General features: G+C 32.6%; 3 protein-coding genes across 4 annotated transcripts; 2 read left to right on the top strand and 1 right to left on the bottom strand.

Annotated features, from left to right (window-relative positions):
- Positions 6,467 to 15,516, top strand: LOC105158776 (small G protein signaling modulator 1). 2 transcript variants are annotated; one of them, XM_011075637.2, is made up of 13 exons: positions 6,467 to 6,607; positions 6,985 to 7,179; positions 8,672 to 8,770; positions 9,712 to 9,815; positions 10,822 to 11,615; positions 11,718 to 11,840; positions 11,949 to 12,037; positions 12,126 to 12,326; positions 12,435 to 12,833; positions 13,063 to 13,146; positions 13,567 to 13,603; positions 13,716 to 13,799; positions 15,169 to 15,516. In XM_011075637.2, the coding sequence occupies exons 2-12, from the start codon at positions 7,045 to 7,047 to the stop codon at positions 13,772 to 13,774; spliced, it is 2,124 nt and encodes a 707-aa protein (XP_011073939.1). In that variant the 5' UTR covers positions 6,467 to 6,607; positions 6,985 to 7,044; the 3' UTR covers positions 13,775 to 13,799; positions 15,169 to 15,516. The 2 variants fall into 2 exon arrangements, with proteins under 2 accessions (XP_011073939.1, XP_011073938.1); XM_011075636.2 differs by having other exon boundaries at positions 15,103 to 15,516.
- On the top strand, positions 17,482 to 18,324 carry LOC105159002. The gene has a single exon (XM_011075934.1). The coding sequence runs from the start codon at positions 17,482 to 17,484 to the stop codon at positions 18,322 to 18,324; it is 843 nt and encodes a 280-aa protein (XP_011074236.1).
- LOC105159001 (probable peroxidase 61) lies at positions 21,712 to 24,233 on the bottom strand. The gene is made up of 4 exons (XM_011075933.2): positions 23,909 to 24,233; positions 23,342 to 23,521; positions 22,664 to 22,823; positions 21,712 to 22,204 (listed from the first exon to the last, which is right to left on the bottom strand). The coding sequence occupies exons 1-4, from the start codon at positions 24,164 to 24,166 to the stop codon at positions 21,762 to 21,764; spliced, it is 1,041 nt and encodes a 346-aa protein (XP_011074235.1). The 5' UTR covers positions 24,167 to 24,233; the 3' UTR covers positions 21,712 to 21,761.

The raw sequence follows: 26,362 nt of genomic DNA, 5'->3' as shown, positions 1-26,362 counted from the left end.
CATATTACCCCAAAATAAAGGTGTCCTTATATAGTACATAGAAGAAAGAATTACAAAAAACAAAAAGAAATATTTAAGTGTTAAAATACAAAAATGTGTATAATTTGGATGGTAAATTTTTACGTAAAATCAATTTACACTCTTCTTATAATGAGAAAAGAGTATTTTACTCTCTAACATAAAAAAAAAATGTAAATACCTTCTAAATTTTGAAAAATGAAGAAAAAAACTGTTGACATGAAGGTAATTTACTTTATTTTTCAAAATAAAGGGGGTAATTTGAGGTAAATTATATTTAATCCATAAAATATCTTCCCTAGTTTAAAAATATGCTTGATAAAACTTGCATTATTTCAATGAAAACAATCTTAGAAAGTAAAAAAAAATAAAAATAAAAATAAAAATTGAAGTGTGAAGTTGAAAAGGGAATTCATAAATGAGATTAAGCTATATTTAAATTGATGAATTTAGTAGTACGAATTTCAAATTCTTAATAACAAATTTTTTAAATTTATCAGGATAATTTTTAATTTGAGAAATTCAAAATTTTTTAAGTCTAATTTGAATGATATTTTGTTAAACACTGATAAATTTTTTATTCTTTTAATATAAAGACATTTGAAATATTTTTTTTTTTCAAATCTTCCACTCAAATCTAAAACATTGATAACTTTAGGAAATATATAAAAGGAAATAATTTAGATATTCTATAGAGTTGAAATGTGAAAAATAAGCCCAAGTAAAAAAAGTCTTGAATAAATTACCCACTTAGTTCGTAAAATAAGTTTAAAAATTTTAAAAATAAGTAAAATTATAATTTATAGTCCACAAGAATATTTTGGTTAGTTCACAAAAAAAAAATGAATGGAAACCTAACGAATTGAACTAATTGTTAGATAATTGTTAAAATAAAAAAAAATGGATAAAAACTTGTACAACTTTAGTTTTTAGTTATGTTTGATTATAGGGTTGGGTCCTTCTTCGCCTGATATACGTAACTTTCCTATGCTAAGTAATGAATCACGTCTCAACCTACAGCGGCAGTTTACTTAATATTCAATCATGTTTTGAGCATTGAGTTAATTGTGATTTTGAGCAAACAAATATAAATTGAGTAAATAATAACACATTAATTTGTTGATTGAGCAAAGTTTCAGTGTGTTTTAGAAATCAGTTAAAGTAAGACAAACTAATTACTGTAAATATATCCACTGACCCACTTAAGAGCTGTTTGCAATAGTAGCAAAAATTAATAATACCCAGCCATATTTATACAGAAAATAATCTCAAATATAGAATAATAAGCAAGCAGAAGAATTCATCAAAGTAAAAATAACTGTAGATAAAGAGGGTGCCTTAACTATTACTCAAGCCAGATACCCGCAGTCTCAAGGGTTCGGGCAGGTGAAGGAAATAGCAAGGGTTTGGTCTAGGTTTGAATAGAAGAAAATTTAACAAATTAAAAAATTAAAACTGCTGAAAAGAACGAACATACCAGGGGACAGTAGCTCTGATACCACCATTGGGTATCAAACTTCAAGATCATACCCATGTAAAGAACCTACCAAAACTATTACAGAAATAAAAAATGAGTTTGAAACCCTTAAATTAAAAACCTTTACGGAATACTGACAAGTTATAGATCTGAACAAAAGAATACAGCAGTTAAAATATTACAAAGAACAAAAGAAGGCTCAAAAATCAGATCCAAAAAGGGAAACCCAAAAGGCCACTAAGATCAGCAACCCAAACACTCGGTTACTCGATCACCCTTAAGCCAATAAGGCTATTAGGAACAACAACTAAGGCAAGTTAACCGAGGCCACAAAAGCACAAGATCAACTACAAAGGTTATAACACAAGATCGAAGAGGGAAAAAATCAAAAGGCAGGGAACGAGAGGAAAAGAGGCGAGAGAGAGAATCAAGAGAATTAGGGTTTGACACAGAGAAATGAGGGGGTAAATAGATATATGATCAAACCAGGTAAAAACGGGTTAGGTGGATGGTTGGGCAAGGAAAGTGGATAACAACATTTGAATTATACAACTTTAAAAGGGACCAGCCTTTCAAGAGGGATGAACCGGGCCTTAGTAATTTGGGCCACCTAATTATTCTTACAAAGAATTTGTATGGAGAGTTGGGAGAGAAGAAGGGAATGATTCTTGCTAGAGGAGAGAGATGAGACAAAAATCTTATTCTTCAAAAATTAATTATATCAAAGACGAATTGTATAGTTATAAAAGTAATACACACTTAATGTATATAAACCTCTTATGGCCGAGTGGAGCTCCCCAAGAGACCAACTCGGCCTCAATCTCCTCCACCATGAGGAGTCTCAACTCCTCTTTATCATGTTTTCTTCAAAATCAGCTACGGCTCTATTTAAATTGCCTCGAACTTATTTTAATTTAACCATTAAATTAATTAAAGCTCAATAAATTTGCAATCGATAATTAAAATTGTCCTAATTATTTTAAAACCCGACAAAAACCCATTAGCTTAATTTAATCTAATTAAATAAACTAAAAAACCCAATTGTATTAATTAAATCACTCAATTAACTAATTAAATCGAATCAAATTAAATTAATTTAATTGTGCTAGCCCAAAAGCAATTAAGCCAACTCAAGATTAATTTTGTCTCTTTTTCCCCGAACTTTCATTTTGTCTCCTATTGTTTTTATTGACTAAAGGATTCGGTTGACTAGAAGTGATCCAAAGAGGGAAGGGTGAATCACTCTATAATAATGAAAGGTTTCAAAATTTAATTAATTACTGATCATTATAATATTTGAATTTATTATAATAAAAGGAGCCAGAAAGAGCCCTACGAATATAAGAATCTATAGATTACTGATTTTCATGACTTCAGATGTCTGGATAATCAATCATAACTTCAAAATTAATTAACATAATAATTTACCTTTGACAACCATATGACTTTTTATTGTCTTTTTTTCTTTTTTGAGTGGTAAGTACATAATTACATCAAATCTCAATTTTCACCATTGCTTTTGTTTTTTGAAGAAGTATATGATTATATCGATATCTCAATATTTAACCACATACATTGATAAATACATCAATACAATGGACTATATAATGGAACCGATTCCAATAAACTCATAAGAAATGATACAAATACACATAATTAATCATATGAGACTCGAACTCAATTATGAAATCTCTAACTTAACCATTAGACTAAGACAGTGTTCAAGCGTGATGTGAACTTATAACTCTTTAAAATATTAGAAAGTGCTTTGTAAATGTTTTAGAAAAAGATTTTATTAACTCTAAAAATAAGATGATATATAAACTTAATAATAAACTTTTTAAAAAAACTAAAGACTTAATTGCTATACTTACATGAAAGATTTTAGTAAATTCTTTCAAATTAATTAATCATAAAACTTCTGTTTGAGATTCACCTGGGGAGTATATATAGCGGGTTCGAAGAAGAACCAACAGTAATCCCACACAAATTCCGGAAGAACCGTCGAATGACTCGAATCTGCCGTGTGTAAACCTCAAATTCATCGTTTCCCTCCACAAACAACTTGAGGTACAGCCAATACAGGAGCTCACCTGCTGGCAGCCAAAGAAACAACACATACAGAAAAGGCCTAATGGAATCAGCAAAGAGAAGCGATGCCATGGATACCATTGACAGGTCGACAAACCCCTCCATGCAATGCCGAAGAACACCAACACAGGCAGGCGAAAAACGACGAGCCCAAGGCCGCAGCTGCACGCGGTAGGCTAAGTAGTACAAAAGAAAAGCGGAAACCGCAAGTCCCGTCGTCTTGGGGTGAGTTGCGAACGGATTTTCTTGATTGCCCTGATACTTCAGCTGGAGGAACGCCAATAGTACAGGAATGACCAAGGAAGAGCCCTGATGAAAAACATTGGTGTAGAGGAGGTGGAAGAGGTGGACAAGATGAGAGACCGTGGTGAAAACAGCTGGGTATGTACCCGAAAAAGAGCACATGGGAAAGGCCAAAAAAACGTCAAGTGTTGCAGTGAATGGAGTAGCATTGAACTGTGCATGGAATCGCGTATATGCGTTGCTTGCCATTACTAACAATTGAAGGCTTGGAGGAGAAAAAGATTTGGACAGGAACTGATTATCAGGAAGGAGATTGATTCTAACAATTGAAGGCTTGGAGGAGAAAAAGATTTGAACAGGAACTGATTATCAGGAAGGAAGATGTGAAGTGACAGTAGGATGAATTCTTTAACATATCTATGGAGAGAGTAACGTCGGGCCGGCATTGAAAAAGAATTATGACCAAATACACCCTTACCTTTTTGCGACCACGTTGTAATGATTATCACTACATCGGGGCAGCATGGGAAAAGAATTATATGTTCTGTTCATTGTGTGTTCAAATGAATATAAATATTTAGGGTCATGATCAAATGAACTTATATATAAATATGGCAGAAGAAAATCTTATTATTTGCCCATCTTAGTTGCTCCACCCTTTTTCAGTGGTCAGATTTTCCACGATTTCCATTTATTATCAGCCGTGTTTGCTGCTGAACTAAGAGATAAAGAGTGACAAGATGTGAGAAAGAGTAAATTTTATACTAAATAATCTATACTATATTATGTTATTTGCTAAAAATTTACTCCTAAAAATTAAGATTAGTTGTATTTACCTTTGCCGAGCTTTGCAATTTTGACATATTTCTCGGGGTCTTAAGAGTTTCAAAATCCACATCTAATGTTTTAACTTGGGATAATTACATTCCGCTCCCTTAAAATTTGGTGTAATTATACCTAAATCTTCTGTAGTTTGAAAATTATATAAAATATAAGTCCTTAGGTAGTTAAAATTTATTGAATTTGCTAATATTAACAAAAAAAAAATTATATTTACCCCAATTGACTTTTAGCTATATAGTGTGTAATTTTTGTCTTTGGGAAGGGGAGAATCACATTTTGATTGTTGATGTTTGCATAAACATGTGAAATAGACAACATTACTAGCTATCTTGATTCTTAACTTTAGTTTTTGCTTCTTCGCCCGATATATGTAACTTTCCTATGCTAAGTAATGAATCAGCTCTCAACCTCCAGCGGTAATTTACCTGAGATTGAATCAACAATGGGTTGATTGTGAATTTAAGCAAGTAGAAGAGGAGTAATCCATGCATGTCGCACTCTCTCTCAGTGGACTGAATGCTTCATGACAGAACGTTTTGAAACATAAAAATAATAATATATGGGGTGAGGCCTTTCGTTTTCAAATTTGTGCGTTTAATTTTGCTACTAATTAAATTAAAAAAATAAAATATTAATATTTATTTTGCATGTAAATATAAATATCGCTATGATAAGACATGTTGTACAAAGATTTCTAAATTTTAATTATAATGCGTAAGTTAGAAAGCGAAACTTTTATTTGGATTAATGTATTGCATTGAGATGTATGTATAGCCAATGTCCAATGTTGATGTGGACATGTCCCAAATATTCCACAAGAAAATGTTTTAATTTGTTGAAATCCTCCCCCTGACTGCATATGTAATTCTCCTATGCTATGTAATGAATACTACAAATATAAATTGAGTAAACAATAACACATCAATTTATTGATTTTGTGTTCTAGAAATGAGTTAAAGTTGAAAATTTTAAGTAAAGGCCATTCTTGAGTTTAATTATTTTGAACTAAAAAGTTGACTTTAATTATTTGAACTAAAAAGTTGATTTTAATTATTTGAACTAAAAAGGACACAAAAAGAAAAAGAAGGAAAACAAACACCATCTTATTATCTTCAACTAAAACTTTCATGAATCATGGAACTGTCTACTCATCTTATTTAAATAATGCCATGCCTCCATATGCTCATTGCTATCCATTCCCATTTTATTGTACGACGTGAACATGTCACTCTTGATCCATCTAATAATATTGATGATCCGACTTATGATTAATTAATGGGTGTCGAATTACGGATTTCAAAATTTTTATAATATGTTCTTTAAATTTATTAAGATAATTTTATATTTTATTGAACATGGATGGATTTCTAATTCTTTTAATATAAAGTTATTTGAATTTTTTTTTCAAATCTTTCTCTCAAATATAAATCATTGATAACTTTAGGAAATATATAAAAGGAAATCTTTTTCATATTTCTATAGTGTTGAAATGTAACTACTTAAATTAAAATTTTGAAACATAACTCCAAGTATAAAAAAGCCAACAATTTATCAAAAGAAACAAAAAATGAGAAAAATATAGAAAGTCGATCCATAACAAATACCATTAACGATATATTTTATGTGTGTGTATAATTTTTTTTAAATTATTTAAAATATTTGCAAATAAAAAGTATATACAAAATAATATATTAAAAATATTGAATTTTAAAATATGATAATAATATATTCAAGGGAAAAATGACATAACAAAAAGAAAACAGATATTGTAAGAGAAAAAGGAATGAAAAAAGACAAAAACCAAAACAGAAAGATCAAAGGAAGAAACAAGAAACAAGAAAAGGTATTTGTGTGGTAATGGCGCCTCAGGTCATATGCCCAGCTTCGATCTCCATTCTTCAAACATCTTTCCTTTTCTCTGATTGCGTTCTTAAGGTACGATTCTCAGCTTTCTGTTTTACTCTCTCTGTTTTTTGTTTTTACATGAAGTACGCGCATTAATCTTGTGAAATGATTTGTCTTTTCTATTATGTAATAATTTGTTGGGAATGATTGTTTTTCTTGAAAGCTCAAACAATATGGATTAATGGAATTTCCGATATGTATAATTTTTTTTTTTATAATTATGTATATGTAAATTTTGGTTATATTTTTTGTTGGTCTTGAAATTATGTCCGATTTTTCTGTTGGGGAACAGTTGAGCATGATAAATTACTTGATCCTGCATCGTTTGCTTGTTGATTGTTTGCAAGGTTCTGTGGTGTTTCATTTCGTTTGTTTAGTTATTCTTGATTGATGGATGATGACTGTAGAGAGTTAGAAGATAAAGAGTTAGATGAACGTATAGACAAAGGGAGAGAGGGGTTTCATTGATGCCTTTTGGCGACAACAAGAAACAATGGAAATGTGGAAAGGGGAGTGCGATGAGTTTTCAGAAAGAGAGTTCGACTATGCGCAATATTGGGGAGCCTTGTCTTCATCAATCACCCAGAAAGATTGCAATAGATGTAAGAGTTCTCAACACTTTTTCTTCCATCGTGTTTTCTCCTAATCTGTTTCATGTGTTCTGATTCAAGTGTTATATGTGTACTTTTTGTCTCTGGGGAAGGGGAGAATCACATTTTGGTTGTTGATGCTTGCATAAACATGTGAAATAGACAACATTACTAGCTATCTTGTGTAACTTTATTTTTTAATTATGTTTCATTATACGATTGGGTCCTTCTTCGCCTGATATATGTAACTTTCCTATGCTAAGTAATGAATCACATCTCAACCTACAGAGGTAGTTTACTTGAGATTGAATCATCTCTTTTGAGCATTGAGTTAATTGTGATTTTGAGCATACAGATAAATTGAGTAAATAATAACACATTAATTTTTTGATTGAGCAAGTTACACTGTGATCTAGAAATCAGTTAAAGTAAGACAAACTAATTACTGTAAATATATCCACTTACTAACTTAAGAGGTGTTTGCAATAGCTTCTGCCATTTTTTCTTTCTTTCTTTTTGGTTGGAAATAAGTTGCAGAAATGTAAGTTGAGTAATAGTAGCAAAAATTAAAAGTGTTTGAAAACAAAAGTGAAAAGCGAAAAAAAAATTGAAGTTGGAGTGATTGATAAAACAATTTAGTACTTACAGTTTTTCCAATAAGATATGGAAGTTGGTAGGGAGCTGTTTATAACTTTTATATTAAATCAACTTAATTTAAGCAGTTGCAAATGAAAATTACCTTTTTTCAACAATAAGCTTAATTTAAGCAGTTGCAAATAAAAAAAAAACTTTTTTTCAATTTATTTTCAACAATAAGTTGATAAAAGCTTATTTTAACTCTTGCAACCAGTATAAATTCGAGTGAAGAGATTGACCCTTAATAATTTGAATTCCCATTAAAGTATACATTGAAGTTTCTTTAGTGGAGAAGACAAGGGACATTTTTTGTAGTATGACTAACTTTCTTCTCCTAGTTATTTATTATGTTAGATCTTTCTATAAGATAACCACATTCTTTTAGACTGTTGCATCAAATACCAATTTTACATTGAGTTAATCATTAGTTATGATTTTGTCTTGAAACATAATAAAAAGAAGGGTAATGTATATGTATTTGGTCATTGCATTTTGACATTTGTAGAACAATTTTACTTGGGATACAAGGTTCATGGATCTCCAATCACCTTTTAGTAGTCCGAGTTTTCAACATATTTCAGGAAAAATGTTTTCATTTTCTATTATTTCTTTTGCATATTGGTCTTCAACTATAGTTATAAGGTCCATTTGGTAATAGTCACAAAGATAAGTGGTTGGGAAATTCAAATGCCAAAAAAGAGAAAATGTTATTGAAATACAATGCGAAGCTCTTACGATTGCCAGCATATTATGACTTCACTGGAGACATAAAATATTGGTATTTGATCTTTTTATAGTTTAAATCTAGTGAAATGTAGTGATGATTATTGTCATATTCATGTAATCTTTTCCCCTTTTTTCTTGACAGGAAAGCAAGATGCTTAAACCAGACAAGTGGCAAGCTACCTTTGACAATGACGGAAAGATTTCGAGTTTTCAGAAAGTGCTCAAATTGATTACTCTAGGTGTAAGTGTTTTTGCAATATATTTTTAACTACCTTATGTTCATTTATGATCATGCCATATAGTTAACATATTGTGGAAAAAATGGAATGGATGTAAGGATATCAAGCCTAATTCTTGATTACTACTATCTGAACTCTTTATTGTCCTTATATAAAGCTCGAATTAGAACCATCAGTATCCATCTCACAACTTATGGTAAATCCAATTTGAAACTGAAAATTTTATACCCCTAATGGAGAAAATTGTGATTAAATAAAAAAAAAAAAGGGTGTTATGAACTAAGTTCCTATTTTCTAAATAATGGAATTAATAAAAAAAAAATCCATTTGGGTTTCTTCAAAATGATGTGATAGGATTTGTTGGTCAAATCTTATGTAAGGCTCTTAAATTCCAAGTAACTTAGGTCATGGTCCAATTCTGTTCTATAATATATAACTGGGCACTTGAAATACCTCAGAAAGATTACTCAAATCCATGACTTATTCAACATGGGGGCAGCCTATAACTGGAATTGAGTGTCATATTTCGAGAACAATAAATCTCTACACACATAAATGAACAAAATAATTTTGTATTTCAAGTCATACACGTTTGACTTTAATATTCACTCCTACAAAGGATCGATTATGACATTTAACACTAAGGAAATGTCTTATATCCTGATGTGAACTTACTGGATGTTCTTGGACCTGTCACATAAATCAATGCTAGTGTTGCATTTATGAATCCTGATCTTCTCAGTCAGCCCCTTAGTTGTCTGTTATCAATCATGTGAAGGGCTCATTTGTGAATCTTGGTTAATCTTCTGCTGCAATGCTGAAAACTGTATAATTTGTTAGTTTATCTGAAGCTCATGACATGATGTCTCATATAGTTCCATCACCTCAAACTCTTTTACATCATGACCTATCACCATTAGAAAGCATCTCTTTTGCGTGACAGGGTGTAGATCCATCCATAAGGCAAGAAGTCTGGGAATTTCTTCTGGGTTGTTATGCTTTAAACAGCACCACTGTATACAGGAGGCAATTAAGGATTGCTAGGAGGTAATATCAGTTCTATGCACTTCTTCTCAACTAATTGATCTATTTGCTGAGAACCTTGATCGAATTTATGGAAGCATAAATTATGATTGACCTGGAATCTTGTCCTTAAAGTACAACAAAATGCAAGATCAAGATAATATTAAGAGGGAAGAAAATGTAAAACATGCTATTTATTATATTTCTTTATCTTTTCATTTAACCAAAAGCGGAAACAGATTGTGGTGTATTAGGGACAAACCACATGCTACGCCTATTGAGCATTGGTTATAAATAGTATGTTACATATAATTTACTGATTTAATTACTTAGACAGTTAGAGTAGAAAGAATTTGATCATAGAGATTGTTGGCTGTAGGCTTACTTTCTAATAAATACAAACACCACAATCCTAGGCCAAGGGAAGCAGAGCTATCTTAGCAATATCCAAAGTGACTGACTCACTAACGCTAGAGCAACATCAAATTTATACAAAATGCCTTAATTGCTGAGTTAGAGCTGCAACATAAGGTTTTCTGTTATGACTATGCATATTTGATGTTGCTCTAGAGTCTTGATGTGGTGACAAGGGTGATTCTATGCATTTGCAAATGGTGCTTGCCGTTAATGTTGGTGATGTAATAGTGAGAGATCGTAAGCATACTGAAAAATGTTATGAATGGGGATACTGGAAAGGGTAACAGAGTTTGAGGCTTTGAGAAAAAGGAGGTCTTATATCTTCTCCTTGTTGACTTTTCTAGTATTGTATTAAACCACCACCTATTATCATCTTAATTTCGTAATTGGCAAGCATCAAACAAAATTGTTACCTCGCCAGATTAAGGCAATTTTTTTAGATCAGAAAAATTATATTTGGAACGCTATTATACGTAATTACTTAGTTAGCTTTATCATTTTATCATTTGTCCATAAATTTTATAAATCTTGTGTATATGATTGACAATGCATACCTTTCTTTTTCCAATGCCTGAATTTGTTCAAATTGAAAAAAGTATAAATCATTTTTCAGGGAGCGCTATAGTGACCTCGTCAAACAATGTCAGATGATGGAGTCAAGCATTGGAACCGGCTCTCTAGCGGATGTTGTAGGTTTTAAAGTCATGGACATGAGGACAAAATTCAAATATGACAGGAGAAGGGATGCTGAAGCCCAAAACGGACGAATTTCTAAAGTCAATAGTAAGAAAATAGAAGATAAATGTGTATCGGATGGCAAGCATTCAAAGAAATCGTACTTTTGCCGAAAGGGACAATCTTGTGATTTTGGTGACCCTATAAATGTAAGAAGAAGCACCACAAAGAGGCCATATGGTTCCTGTCGTCTTCTATCTTCTACTATTCCATACAACTGTAACTCCACAACTGCACATGGACCATATGAGGCAAAGTATGAAAAAGAAAGTTATATGGATGTCTCTACTCCACCTGTTATACATTTGTGGGAAAAGGATAACAAAGATATAGAAGAACTTAGAATACAGAAGGACAGGTCTTCTAAGTTGCGATATAAAGATGCTCATATGCATGGTGTTCGAAATAACAACAATAATGGACACATGAATGAATCAAATAGCTCTCAATCTAGGGATGTCACAAAATTTGCTAAATATAAAAGAGAAGTTATTTATCCTAATATGCAAAAGACCTATTCTCGGTCAAGTAATCAAGAATGTGAAAGAGAAGCGATCAACAAGCTTAGAGTATCTGATGCACCCGAAACTCCAACCATACATACAACAATGTCTTTGGAAGTTGCCGGTGATGACAAAGTGACTGATTGGCTTTGGACATTTCAACGGATAGGTAAACAAGTGTTTCTTTTTTTACAGAAAATGTTTTTCTCAACAAAACACGGCAACTTTACCATTTGCTGCGACCAAGATTAAGATTTTGTTGTTTTTGCAGCTGTTGATGTAGTCAGAACAGATACACATCTTGAGTTTTATGAAGACACAAGAAATTTGGCTCGAATGTCAGATATTCTTGCCATTTATGCCTGGGTTGATCCTACAATAGGATATTGTCAAGGTTTGTGCATTTTCTTTCTTATTAGACTTAATTTCTTCTAATCATTACAAATATTTTGATTTTATTGAAGAATATTGACACTGATGTCATATTCTATATGATTTGTAGGCATGAGCGATTTGTTGTCCCCTTTTATTATTCTTTTTGAGGATAATGCTGATGCTTTCTGGTGCTTTGTTATGCTTTTAAGGAGAATGGTAGGTATATCAATATATTTGTTCAACTGACATTCTTTTATTCTTGTGTCTCCTTAATTTACTTAATATAATATGTACGACTATTCAGCGTGATAATTTTAAGATGGAGGGCCTAACTGGTGTCATGAAGCAATTGCAAGCACTATCTCATATATTAGAACTTACTGACAAGGATATGTTTTCTCACTTATCCTACGTTGGTGCTGAAAGTCTTCACTTCGCCTTCCGCATGTTGCTCGTACTCTTTCGTAGGGAATTATCATTCAGTGAAACTCTCTGTATGTGGGAGGTTAGTGCTAATCATTTTATATTTTAATTGCTTTAACAGTATATTTTCTTTATAGTCAGTGCTAACCAAACTTGTTCACCTTTTCATTTTATTTTTTTATCTTTACAGATGATTTGGGCAGCTGATTTTGATGTATCTTTGACCTGTCTTTTAGACGAGAACTGCCCAGAATTATTGGTTGTACAATTGCCTAAACAAATAGAGGCCAAATCCAGAGAAGAAAGCATTATTACTAAAACTGGCAATCTTAAAGCTGGTTTTCCATCAAAATGTGGAATTATCAGACCCTCTATCAAAGCCACAGGAACGGAATTCACTTCAACTAGGCCATATTGTGGCTTGGCAAAATCTTTTTGGTCAAGGAATAACCATTTGCAGATTCCGACAATTGCATCGTTGATAAGAAATGGTGATGATGAATTGCCTGTTTTTTGTGTAGCCGCCATTCTCATTATGAACCGTCAGAAGATTATTCGAGAAACATGTTCAGTTGAAGATCTAATTAAGGTAAGTGCATTATGTTTTGTTTACTGTGTGATTATTTGGTCTGGAAGTCTTATTTGACCTTTCAGTTTTATATTAATACATGAAGTTAAGCCATCATTTTCAACTTATTCATGAGTATGGTATAGCATTGTGTCTCAATTTTGTCAATACATTAATGCCAAACACTCCAAAAATGACACACACTCACTCACTCACTCACTCACATCACAACTTCTAAAATATGATGCAGATATGTAATGATAATATGTTGGAGATCAGAGTGAAGAGATGCGTACAGTCAGCTATCAAACTGAGAAAGAAGTACTTTTACAAGGTTGGTTTAGTTAATAGCAACGTATAATTTCTCTTGTGTCATCAACTACACTCATGCACTACTAATTTATAGTGGCTTCATCTGTCTTTCTCTAAAATCATCTGCATTGATATATTGCTAATTTAGATGACTTGGAATGTTATTTTGTGGAATCTAATAACCGGATATTTTGTATAATCTATGATACTTTTAAATCATGGGGTTTAGACATTACTTGGGTGCTTCTTAATCCTTTCAAAATGGCAGCAACTGAACCTTCTGATTCTGTAGCACGGGCGGCAATAAAGGCCCGGGCACATTTGGTTGATATATGACATATAATTTGAATTCATATGATGCTAGCTTGATTATCTTTTTGTTGTTTCTATATCGTTCCTTCTATTTATAGTTTGCTAAAACATTACATCCTATTTGGAACAGCTAATCAAGAGTAGGATTCCAGCAACACAGAATGGCAGTTAAGTTTTGTTCTTGCTACATTGGTAGATGAAAAGCTCTTTTTCAAATGCTTTATGAGATTCAAATTTTTGTGTGAGAACTATTCCTTGAAATAAACTTTTATTTTGAAGGAACTCATAGCAAGATGTTCATGCCATCTAAAAGGTCCTGTTTTCATTTTTGCCTCTAAGATGCTTTTCAGCTCTTTTTCAGAGGTATTGCTCCTTACATTCCTTGATATAATTATATTAATTAGGTAAATATGAATTAAGGATAATTACACTCTCCCCTCTTCAAGTTTAGTGTAATTACACGTAAACCCCGATGGGGTTTGAAAAATTACAGTTATACTCCTAAGGTTTGCTTCCGTCTAACAAATAGGTCTTATCGTTATTCAAACTTCATTGAATTTCTTGATATTAAAAAAAAAAAAAATTGAATGAACTTTTGAAATTTACACTTGATTTACTTATTATTGATTTATTACTGGTCAAATAATTTTTTTCTTACTAAACTACCGTTATAACGGTAAAGATATACCTCCTCACATGCATGAACGTGTGAAGATGTATAAAGGTAATTTGGTCAAAAAAAATTTATTTGATCTGAATAAATCAGTAATAAATCAATCGGGGATAAATACTAAATTTTGTTCTTATTTTTTGTTAATATCAATAAGTTTCATAAATTTTAACTAATTGGGGGACTTATTTGTTAGATGAAAGCAAACTTCAAGGGTACTAAATTTAATTTTTCAAACCACAGAAAATATACTTATAATTACGCCAGAATTCAGGAGAGGAGACTGTAATTATCCCATTGAATTATTCTTTATGTCGAACATTTATATTAGTGGACTGTAACTCTTCCTTGACATGTGTGTTCACAACTTGGGCTGCATCTCTATGTATTTAGTTTTCTATTGAGGAATATTTTTATTAATATTTACACAAAAACTTAGACAAAATTCTAAGTTGATAAGATAAAGACATAAGAAGCAACAGATGGTAAGAATCCCATTATCTCAAATAAAGAATATTTACAAGAATATATTACTTTGAAAAGGAAATATAAAATATATTAAAGATTTGTATCTTTTGAAATAAGGATGTCTCTCCACAGTCATCTTATGTAGAATATTGGTTAAATACCTTGTATAATTACAAAAGAATTGCAGCCAAAAGAAAAATAATTACAAAAGAATGAGAAGTCTTTTTATTGAAAACGAAAACATTTCAAGGTAAAATTGGATTTTTGTCACCGGTTTGGCTTTTAAGTTCTTACTATTATTTTTTACAATTTTTTAAAAAATACAAAAAAAACATGAAACTATGGATAAAGACATTTAAGACTAAAGTCGTAAATGAATGATTTTAGGTTGCATCGTAATGTACATTCTTAATATGAAAATCGTCAAGACACATGTGGATCGATGTTTTATCATATTTCACGATTTCAGAAATATTTTGGGGTTTAGGGTGAATATTTTCGGTTCTTATGCATAGTTTGTTTCTTTAGGGTGAATTAATGCTCCCAAATTCAATTTTCATGGATCCATGCATGATATAGCAACGTATTTTGAAGGGCATTTGTTAAGATTGAAGCTTCTGCATGAACATCAACGCTCAACGTGGAAGGATTGAAGCTTCAACATCAACATTAACACTCAGCTTGGAAGAAAAGTTTGATGAATGAGGGTTGAGTTTAATTAATTGCATTAGTGTTAGTTTTATCATTGTTTAATTTATAACTCTTAAGTTTAGAAATCCACATTTTCATCTTCCTTCTCTGTTAGTTACTTAGAGTTGCAGAATTGGGTTATCGCATTAGTTAACACTGGCTGAGGTAGCATAGTGTTGGTTACCCTACATTGTATAAATCGGTATACACAACTGTTCTAATATATATATAGACATATACAACTCAAAATAAATTTGCCTCCTTTTTCCTATGTGAAGCTTTGAGCTGCTTGATCATGGATTTTGATCATCTTCAGCTTGATCAAATATTCTTTCCTCATGGTATCAAAGCACCTATTCTTGGTGCTTGATATTTGTAGTCGGCGTATATTTTGTTTTAATTTGAAAGTCTTGCGATAGTTATGAGATGGAGATGACTAGCGCATCAAATGTTGCTGGATAAAGAAACTTGCTTCAAACTAATTGGCTATCTGAACTGGTACAAGGAATTGAGAGATGAGGGAAGAAGAACCAAGTACACCTTGGAAATGCTTGAGGAGGCTTGTTTGAAACTAATAATGCCTTTCTCTATGAAAATTACAGAGAAAGCACACATGATTTTTTTAAGTTTGTCCATTAGTTTTTCGCAAGAAATTCAAGATTGTGTGTTTCAATAATAGCTAAATTATGGTCTGTCAATCTCGATTCTCCTTAAAATCTTCTAGGATATTATACAGAATGCATAAATGGCTGGTAAAGGATTACTCAGGGCAGAATTATTCAAAGAATGGATGCATGGAATGGCCTTGCTATATTATTTTATAGAATTATCTCTACCATGGATATAAAAATGGTTGTCAGAAGTAGGAATCACTCTACGCAAAGTCCCTTGTATTAAAAGGAGATGTTGTTCAAAGTTTTTGAATAAATTAAGAGACAAAAAAATGTATAGGTCAAGAAGCTCTAGATGAAATGAAGGAAAAATTTTAAGAATATAAAGCCCTTATCGAAAAAAAGTAAGAAAATCAAGCTTCTAATCCTCTGAATAAATATCTCAAAGAATCAAAAGCAAAAGAGGCATAATCTCTAAGTAACATATGATTGAAAAATATCTTGACTAAGTCTAGAAAGATTTCTTGATAGGAATGGAGTCCCCAACGGAGACCTGAAACAAGTTGCAAAAATTGGACTATTTTGTGACGGATATTATTTCGGTTGTGCGACGATTACACAACACTTGGTCCCAATAGTAATATATATCTCGGTTGCAACTTCCGTCACAAAATGAGGATTAGAAAAATACTTGGGACGATTGTTCCAACCGCAATAGATCTATTTTAATCATGCAATAGACGTTCGGTGGTATACCTATCCATTTCTTTTACAACCCAAAATGACATCATCTATTGAACGCGAAATTCTATCGCAATAAAATAATTCTTTTAATAGTAAAATATAATAATTAATAGATAATTCAATATTCTAGTTGAATTTATCTTATTTTCTAATTATCCTATTTCAGTTTCCAATTTTACTTCCTCTTCTAGTTCATCATAACTAGATAAATTCATAAAAAATCTAATTCTAATCATTAAAAAATTAATCAAGTCAATATTTTATTTTAAACATTTTAAAAAAATTCATGTTCATCGTTCGGGGCTCAAAATTATCCTCAACTTGAAGTAATATATATATATATATATATATGATAACTTCTACTTACACTACCATCTTTGCCCCCAAGTAACCTTCTCTTGGATTCATTCTCCGTATTCTATGAGGACTCAGTTATATATGGTAACTTCTACTTACACTACTCATCATATTCTCTATATCCCATGAACACTCAATTATATATAAGTAAAAGTTACTATATATAACTGAGTTCTCATGGGATATGGAGAATATGATAGAGCAATGTAAGTAGAAGTTACCATATACAACTGAGTCCTCATAGAATACAGATAATGAATCCCATGAGGACTCAGTCATGAGCAGTGTAAGTAGAAGTTATCATATATAATTGAGTTCTCATAGGATACCGAGAATGAATCACATGAGGACTCAGTCATCATATTTTCCATATCCCATGAGAACTCAGTTATATATGGTAACTTCTATATATATAACTGAGTTCTCATGGTAAGTGACTCTCTCTCTCTCCATATATATATACACATACATGAACTCCCTTTTGACAATATTACATACGTATACAATGCAAGAGAACATGTACTCTCACCAACCCCAGCCCGCCATAGAGTCTGACGATGTTCGGAGGGCGCCCGGCGGCTTTCCACCTTATGTCTTGCCAGGAGAGTCTCCAAGTTCTCTTGCTCCGCCGAACTTCGACGGTCTTTTTTCTCCAATACAGAACATGAGTGCTCTTCAGAGAGAAAGTGATCAGACATTTGATACATATACTTATGTCTCGCCAGGAGAGTCTCCAAGTTCTCTTGCTCCGCCGAACTTCGACAGTCTTCTTCCTCCACTACAGAACATGAGTGCTCTTCAGAGAGAAACTGATCAGACATTTGATACATATACTTATCCGAGTTGGGCTGCAGCGGGCACGCCGTCGACGAGGGATGGATGGGGAACACGTACCATGTATCCGCATCAGATCTTGGGCATTCCCACTATTTCTGCACAGATGTATCGACAAGGTAACGTTGAAGTTCAAGAAAGAAACAACTTGCCCAACCATGAGGTGGCCTGGAACTGGTTTCAAGAAAACGAGAGCATGATTCTTGAAGATATGAGAACTGTATGGGGAGAAGAGCATGTCGAAACTGAATGGGGAAGAGAGAATGTCAATAGAGTCGGAGGGTTGTCGGAGAAACTCATCTTGAAGTATCTGAAGACGAGAGATTGTTGTACGGTTAACAATGACGGGAACCTTAAAATCTGCGTCGTGTGTCAGGATGATCTGTGCCAAGAAAACAGTACGGTCGGAGAGCTGGATTGTGGGCATGAATATCATGCTGCCTGCATCAGACAGTGGCTGCAGCAGAAGAACATTTGCCCTCTCTGTAAAGCCATTGCATTGCATTGTTTGTAGATGATGATGATGATGAGCAGAGTTGAATAGCTTTAGTCAGAATGATGTAAAGGGACATTCAATACTAATGTTTTGCTCTGTGTCTACGTCCAAGATTAATTCTATAATGAATTTCTTGGTAAAGAAATTAACCAATCAATTAGTTACTTGGAATTTATTACTATTCAACTTTGCTCAGATGTTTCTGGGACTGCAAAAATTATGTTCTCAGTTATATTTGATTGTTAATAGAATTTATATTGCATTGACTTTAATGGACGAAAACCAAAAAAAAAAAGTAAAGAAAAGAAAATTTAATTGGAATTTTTAATAAAATATATAAGTTAAAAAAAATAAGGCATAAGTATATTTTTAGTCCTGTAATTTTGGTACTTTGACATTTTTATTTCTTTTTTTTTTATTATAAAGTAATTTATAATTTTTTGACATTGCGCGATTTTAATCACCGCGATGTAGGATTTTTGCAAAAGTTGCCTGATTTAAAGATTAGTAGTTTTGTACATGGACTGGACCAATCTTGCCGTGGATTTTGTGACATTTGTGGCATGTTGACATATATTGCAATTTTGCGACAATCAAAACCCATCGCAATGTTTGTGATCAATTTTCACGACAATTTTGTGACAACTATGTTATTTTATATTTAAATGCATATAATCAGGTTAAAACGCAAAACCTTCTATTAGAATTATGAAATCTTGAGTTCGATCTTTGGACTATCCCCAAGGGATTTATGTGACAACTATGTTGTGACAATCAAAGTTGTTTCAACTTCACTATAAAAAGTGTGATGAATTTTAGAATGAATTTGCGATGACAATATTGTTGACAACTTAAATCATTGCTAACTCGTAATAAAATTTGTCACAGATTTTGGACGAATTTGTGACAAATTTTATTTTGTAGTTTTCAATGTTATTGATATAAATAATAAATTTTTAGAATCTTTTAATGAATTTATAAATTGTAGTAACTAAAATAACTTAATACAAAATGGAGAAAAAATAGAAATTTAGTGCAAAAAAAAGAATTTAAACTAAAATTAATTAGTTTATTCAAGAAGATAAATTGAGCTAGTCTAGATTTGTTGCCTCCTGATCGTCATCATGATCTCTACTGGTCGGTCCCTATTGTATGGTCGGTTGAAGGAATGGTAGGTGATTGAGGCATCCCCAAGCACTGCAACACAAGGCCCGTTATATGGCAGGGGTCCTGCATCCCATTAGAAGGTCCTATATGGTTTAGGTTATTAGCCATAGACTAAATTTCAATTATAAAAAGATTAAATCACAACGATCTTCTCTAGAATTTGTTATAATTATAAATATATTCTTTAATACGTATGATTTAGTACGGATTTAAAGTTCTTGAATCTTTACGTTGGATTTGGGCTATTTGAATGAAAATCCTTGAGAAAAAGGACCTGCAAAACAAAATATTAGCATTTCGATACTTAAATTAGTCCCAAAGTTAAAAATAGATAAATATAAAAATGAATGATGATGAGAAATTATGATAAAAGTGAGAATTTCATATATAAGAGCACAAGAGTAATAGAGTTGCTTGCCGAGGGGTACCTCCCCTACTTATAGAGGAGGGATTCCCCTATAACAGGAGTCCTGCTGAGAAGAATCCGCATGGCCAGAGAAAAAGGCAGAATTTCATGGATAAAGTTCCTCCTTGTTCGTTCCTTAAGCAACAAGTCTCCGAATGAAGGGGAACCCCTTCCTTATGCAGACTCCAACTTGGTGAGGAGTCCTTTTAAGTTGAAGAATTCATTCTCTTGAGGACACCTTCCTTCTTTCGGGTTGGGTTTGAAAGGAGCAACAGACCTTCGAATTGGACTTCCTCATTGAGCCATATTTGACAAAGCATGCTTTCTTCCTTAACTGAACTTCGGTGTAGGGGGTACCCCCTTGGACCGGATCTAGCGGGCCTCCTTTTAGGTCGAACTAGGTGATAGGATGTCCTTTCCTTGGGCCAAGCATGGCGATTCAGGCTGCAGACTCTCTCTTGGGCTGGTGAACCAGTATCTGGGCTCAACACTTCTTATTGGATTAATCTCTTTCGGGTTATACCCATCATTCTTGTTATTTGAAAATCACAAGTACCCCACTAATATTAGATGAAATTATGTAATTCTCTAATGGATGTATGAAATTATCAATTTTACCCTTAGTGTATTTTTTTTTAAAAAAAAATAAAAATATATAAAAAAGATTGAATTGTGTGGATGAAAAAAAAATTTAAAAATTATAAAAATAAATTATCTTCTTAGTCCATAAAAGTATCAAGAAATTTTAAAAAATAAATAAAATTATATCTACAAGGGTATTTTGATCAGTTCACTATAAAAAAATTGATGTAACCTATCGAATTGGGCTAATTGTTAAATGATTGTTATCAAGAGGTATTGATAAGTTTTTAAATTTGTTTTGATACCACAACTATGATTAGTGTCGCTTTTATTTTCTTAAAATTAATAATCACTCAATTTTAGTTCCAAAAAGTCACGTGTGTTGTGGTTTTGGGATTAAAAAGGTTGTTTGGAACTAAAAAAATATTGTAATGTTATGATTAAAAAGATCCAAAATCACATTGTTTGGAACTAAAAAAATATGATTTTGAATTTATAGGACTAAAAATGTCATATATTATAGTTGTGGTATCAAAAAAAATTCTATACTTATTTTATGGAATTTAAAAATATTTTGTCGAAAAATGGAAACCCCCCCCCCCCCAAGGATTGCAGGATTTGTCCGCTTAACCTACAATTTTTAATTGATTTTAAATTTTTAAGCATTAATAATTATATATATAAAATATAATATATTTATATATACTATACATCTATGTATAAATATTAATATATAATAATATAATTTTTATTTTTTTTTCCTTTCTTCTTCCCTAATCGCCACCCGCCGATCCTCTTGCCTCTTCTTCCACCTCGCTGATCCGTTCCTCCCCCTCCCTCAAATCTGTCAGCGCTCCGGCTCCCCCTTCCCCCTCGCCTCCCTGCCCCGCCGCTTCAGATCTCTCTCTCCCTTCCTCCTTCCCCGTCAGCCAATCCCTGTTGCCCCTTCCCCCTCCGCCTCTCTCGTCTTCGCCGCCTCCGTCGCCGTTATGAATATTTTTATGTATATGTAGTTATATATATCATTATATATAATATATATATAAATATTATTATATCTTTTTTTAAAACACAGGGAATAAATTATTATATTTTTTTAACATCATAAACTTGAAGAACCATCAATTTACCGACATTTCGAATGATCATGTCAAAACCTGATATATCAGTATACATGAAAGAAAATACACATTACAAATCAATGAAAATTTTACACAAATTAATATATATATATCCATTTTTGATTCGTGTTATTGATCAATATACTTCATCTTTGTCCTGACTGTAAAACCAACACATCCTACTTTAGTTTAGGATTGTTCTTGTTTGTGACACGACAGTTGTGGCGGATCTCCCCCTGCTTCCCCGTCAAAACCTTGAGACTTCCCATCCTGCTCATGGATAAAGCAAATTCCCTGCGAAACTGCTCGAATTTCCCAGCATATTCCAGCACCAGCTGTGTCGTGTTGTAATTGAATAGCAGATCTTGGTCCACCTTGAGAACTGAATCATATGACAACACGTTGGAGTAGTAGTTGTTGGTGAACCTGTATCCATCTCCTTTCTTATCAGTCAAGAACACTGTCGGGTCCTTCTGGCCCTTCTTCAATGATTTTGGGCATTGCTGTCTTAGTTTGTCTAACGAGGATTTGCTCATAGAGGGATCTGGTTTCCCTGTTTTCTCGAAATTGTAGAGGCGATCATGAATGGCTGCGCAATGCGTTTTGCCTAAGGTATGTGCTCCTGAATGACAAAAGCAAATAAGGGTGACGTATGTTGCGTTTAATTATTATGGTCAAAAGTAAATAATCACGAGGACTACTAATTAACTATGATTATGTAATAATTTTATTAAATGTTCTTTTTACGGGTAAGGCTATGGCAAATTTTTATAAACAATGGTCGAAACTTGAACCTTCACAATGGTTCGTTTGAAAGCCAAGTATAAGTTATTTAGTCACGATTTTAAGTCGTAGTCATTTATAATGTAGAGGATAGTTTAATTTTTTTTAAGGTTCAGTTGAACCAAACCAATCACTGAGCAAGTGTCTTGTACGTTTTACGTGATTGATCACTTTTTTTAAATTGTACAATAATCACACGACAAATATGCTATACTTGTCATATAATTAGTTCAACTCCGTTCAAATCTAATTTGATTTAGAATTTTTCGTATAGCGATTAAGAAGAGTAAGGAGTGACCTAGTAGTGTAGCATAATCTTGTGCATCCAGACCCTTGGATTTGAAGAATGCCAAGCCTTCTTCCAAGGAAATTGAGGGAGATGGAAGATCCACCCATGCTGCTTTTGATTCTAGTCCATCTCTTCTACCCAGTAACACAGGATATGACGGTGCTCCTGCCTGTATATATGCAAACAAGGTCATTCAATTTTACTACCATTTTTAGAAGTTATTCTTCTTAGTTTTAAGGTTCTTTAGTTCGAAACATGAAAATAACGGAAAAATAATAATTCTCGTTCTATAAATATGAATGAATGACACTTTTGTTCTACCTCAGAAATTTATTCTGGCAAACAAGGACAATAACTTTAAAATAATAACACATTAAGGATGATTTGTCACCGAAAATTGTGACATGCACGTTTCAACCCAAATTTGTAACTCGAGCGATAAAAATGTCCTCAAAGTGCCATTCATATTTTTTTTTAAATTATTGTCCTTCATTGCCAAAATGAATTCGAAGTGGATCCTCATACTTGCAGAACGAAAATTGCAATTTTTTCAGAATAATAGTTGGTATCAACTTATTGGTAGTCATATTGAATATCGATCGTTATGCATTCTAATAGCATTCAAACATTCATTCTAATGGCATGCAATTTTCTCAAAGGAAAACGTGTAAGAGAAAGGGCAATTACTAGATGAACAGCGTCTCGGACAGCAAGGTTAAGTATGTCGGCACAAGAGACTGTTCGAGGACACCTTTCTTCCAGCACTGTCTTGATCTTGTCGATCAATATGAATCCGTCCAACCCTGAGTTCTGTGGAGCTGCTTTCTCTGTGTGAGGCCCATCTAGCAGAATTGATCCGTCACAACCCTAAATTGCGTAGTCGATTATCATCAATATTAATTCCCACAAAAATTTAACCTATGTTTTATTTCGAGGCTAATATTATTCAAACATAGAGCTAATTAATTGACAAACACTCATAGCATTAACAGAAAAATTAGTCGATGTTGATCTTTTATTACACTTTCATGTCAGAACCGGTGTCACACGAGTAATTAATGATTGTCCACACGTATTATAATAGAAAACAGCATACAGTACACGCATGGATATGACTTCGATTTATGACATGATTGTACAATAGAAGATCATTTACCCAAATCAACAATTAAAAAAGAAAAACATTAAACCGATCAAATCTTGCAAGAGAATTTTCCGAGGAAAGGTAAAAAACCGAGCGAAAATAAAACTTACATTAACCATGCAATCAGCATAGAGCAGCTTAACTAGCTTGGCAGTGATGCTCTTGTCTTTCTCCCACCACAGCTTCACTTGATACGTCACATAAGCCTCCACATTGTCACAAGTGTTGAGCTTCTTGTAAAACTGTCGCTTCAACGGCTTTGCATCGGGCGGCAACGTCACCGCCGCGTGCATCCGCCCCACGTAGAAGCTCAGCCCTAGCGCCACCACCAGAGACACCAACATCAGATTAAGCCCTTCTCCCTTCATACTTGTGTTTTCTTGAAGGCCGCCGCCGTAGACGATATCGATAATGTAATCACTTAAGGCTATATTTTGTATTAAAATTGACAAGTGATGGTTCATGCAAATGAATGAGACTTTCTATATATAGAGTTGATCATGCAGTGTGAAACCCTAGAATGCCAAGCTGGAAACGTCGTTGAAAATTCCAGATGTTTACTTCATCAGTTAGATTAGGTTTTATTAAATTAAATTCTGTTCCTATTAAATATATGCATCTGACGTTTTGGTCCTTTTAAGACACAGAATTTGCGATCTGATCCATCACTTTTATAAAGTAGAACACATTTTATTAAAAATCTAAAATTGGCCGGGAAAACAACACGTGTAAGTCACGTGTGTCCTCAAATTTAAGACGGCACATAGATTTGAACGTACCAATTTCCTGTAAATTTAGAACTTCCGACAAAACACATCCTCAAATAGCGAAATTTATAGAAGTATGGGACCAAATCGCAAGTTTTATTTTTTTAAAGAGCCAAAGCGCCATATATTAATAATTATAGGACCAAAATTGTAATAGACCCGTTAGATTATTTTTCCTCAGCGACTTTTTTAATTTATATTTCTTAATTTTTTTCGTGTATTAATTTTGGGGTAGCCATGTTCAATGCCACTTGTTCAGGAGTTGAGAGGAGGGTTTTTCACGTTTATTGAGGTTTCTTATATTGTCCTAATATAAGTGCTAATTACTCTATCTTAATGTGTGTAGTTGTCTATATTTATTGTGTGCATGCGTTGGAAAGAAGGCAATGAGTAGATTTCAGGTCATTCTGAAACATTTCCAACCATCAGTTTAAGTAAATCACAAGACTCTTAATCTATTGTCAACTCTTGAAATGTCTGAGCAAGGAAGAATATTAGAGAAAATATATATCAGATAAAATCACCTGAGGTTTCATATATGTACAGTCTCTTGAAAATTAAATACCACAGTATACAAGAACCTAGAGTTTGAAGGAACTAAAGAAAATATACAATAGGGTTTTTATGATAAATGAATTTATCAATCAATCTTCCGAGATAATACTATTAGGCTTCTTTATTTCGCGTGATTGGATTTAAGTGGTATAAATAACTTAAAAGTTGTAATTCCAGTCATAATCAGCTACATTAGCGAGCTTTAGCTACTAATACGTAACGGGCCGATTCAAAACAAAGTAAATAAAAGTTAAAGGTGATTAAGTCGAATATCCCAACTAATAAATCAAAGTAAAGGTGGTCTTAATGTGCTGGGATTCATAACCTTACAAACAAGAATGGAATTGTAAAAGAGGGTATTGCATTTTTGGCATCACAGTAAATTTGGTACCATGCTATTTCAGTGAACCAAATTTGGTACTATAAGGTGAGTCAATTGTACAATATATATATATATATATATATGTGTGTGTGCGCGCGCGCACGCTCATCTGTATAGCTATTAACTTCTTAATGAAAAGGTCAGATGAGGAGCAAGCATGTGGCCGATAAATATTGAGTATTGGGATGTAAAAAGGGATACAAATAGATAAATTATTTATTTGAATTTGAATTTGAATCATAAAAAAATTATAAAATGAAAGTTGAATTATCTATCCCTAAGACAATTAGTTAATAATAGTCTATTATATGAACAAAGTCAAGACAACAGACTTGACAATGACGTGCAGTGCACGTGTTCATTTCAGTAAAATATTAATGAAGGTATTTATTGTGCTAACAATCCTGTTTATACGATACTATTTTTTGTCTACTAAAAAAGCATAATATCGAACTTACAAAAAATTATATAATATGGTATCAAAAATATAATTTCTCTCGCTTTTTTTTAATTAACCGCCCAACACTCTAGATGTAATGGCCACGTGAGTTTCCGTTAACTTCATTGTACATGTGTAATGTGCAACTAAGCCCCTTATGGCTCCAAACTTCATCAACTGAAAGAGTATAGTACCAAACTTGCAAGACCCTCTTATATTTTGGTACAAAAAATGCAATTTTTTTTTTAAAAAATTCTATTTTTCAATTTAACAATAAATTTTAAATTTGTTTTGTTAATATTTAAATTATATATCATAAAAATTACAATTATAGCCCTATAAGTATAGAGAGATAGTAATTTTGATCCTATTAAAATCAACTTCGGCAATATAAGAACAATATCTAATAAAAAATTCACAA

The sequence above is a fragment of the Sesamum indicum genome, linkage group LG3 (assembly GCF_000512975.1).
Source record: "Sesamum indicum cultivar Zhongzhi No. 13 linkage group LG3, S_indicum_v1.0, whole genome shotgun sequence".
NCBI lineage: Eukaryota > Viridiplantae > Streptophyta > Magnoliopsida > Lamiales > Pedaliaceae > Sesamum > Sesamum indicum.
This window is presented reverse-complemented; position numbering and strand designations above follow the sequence as displayed.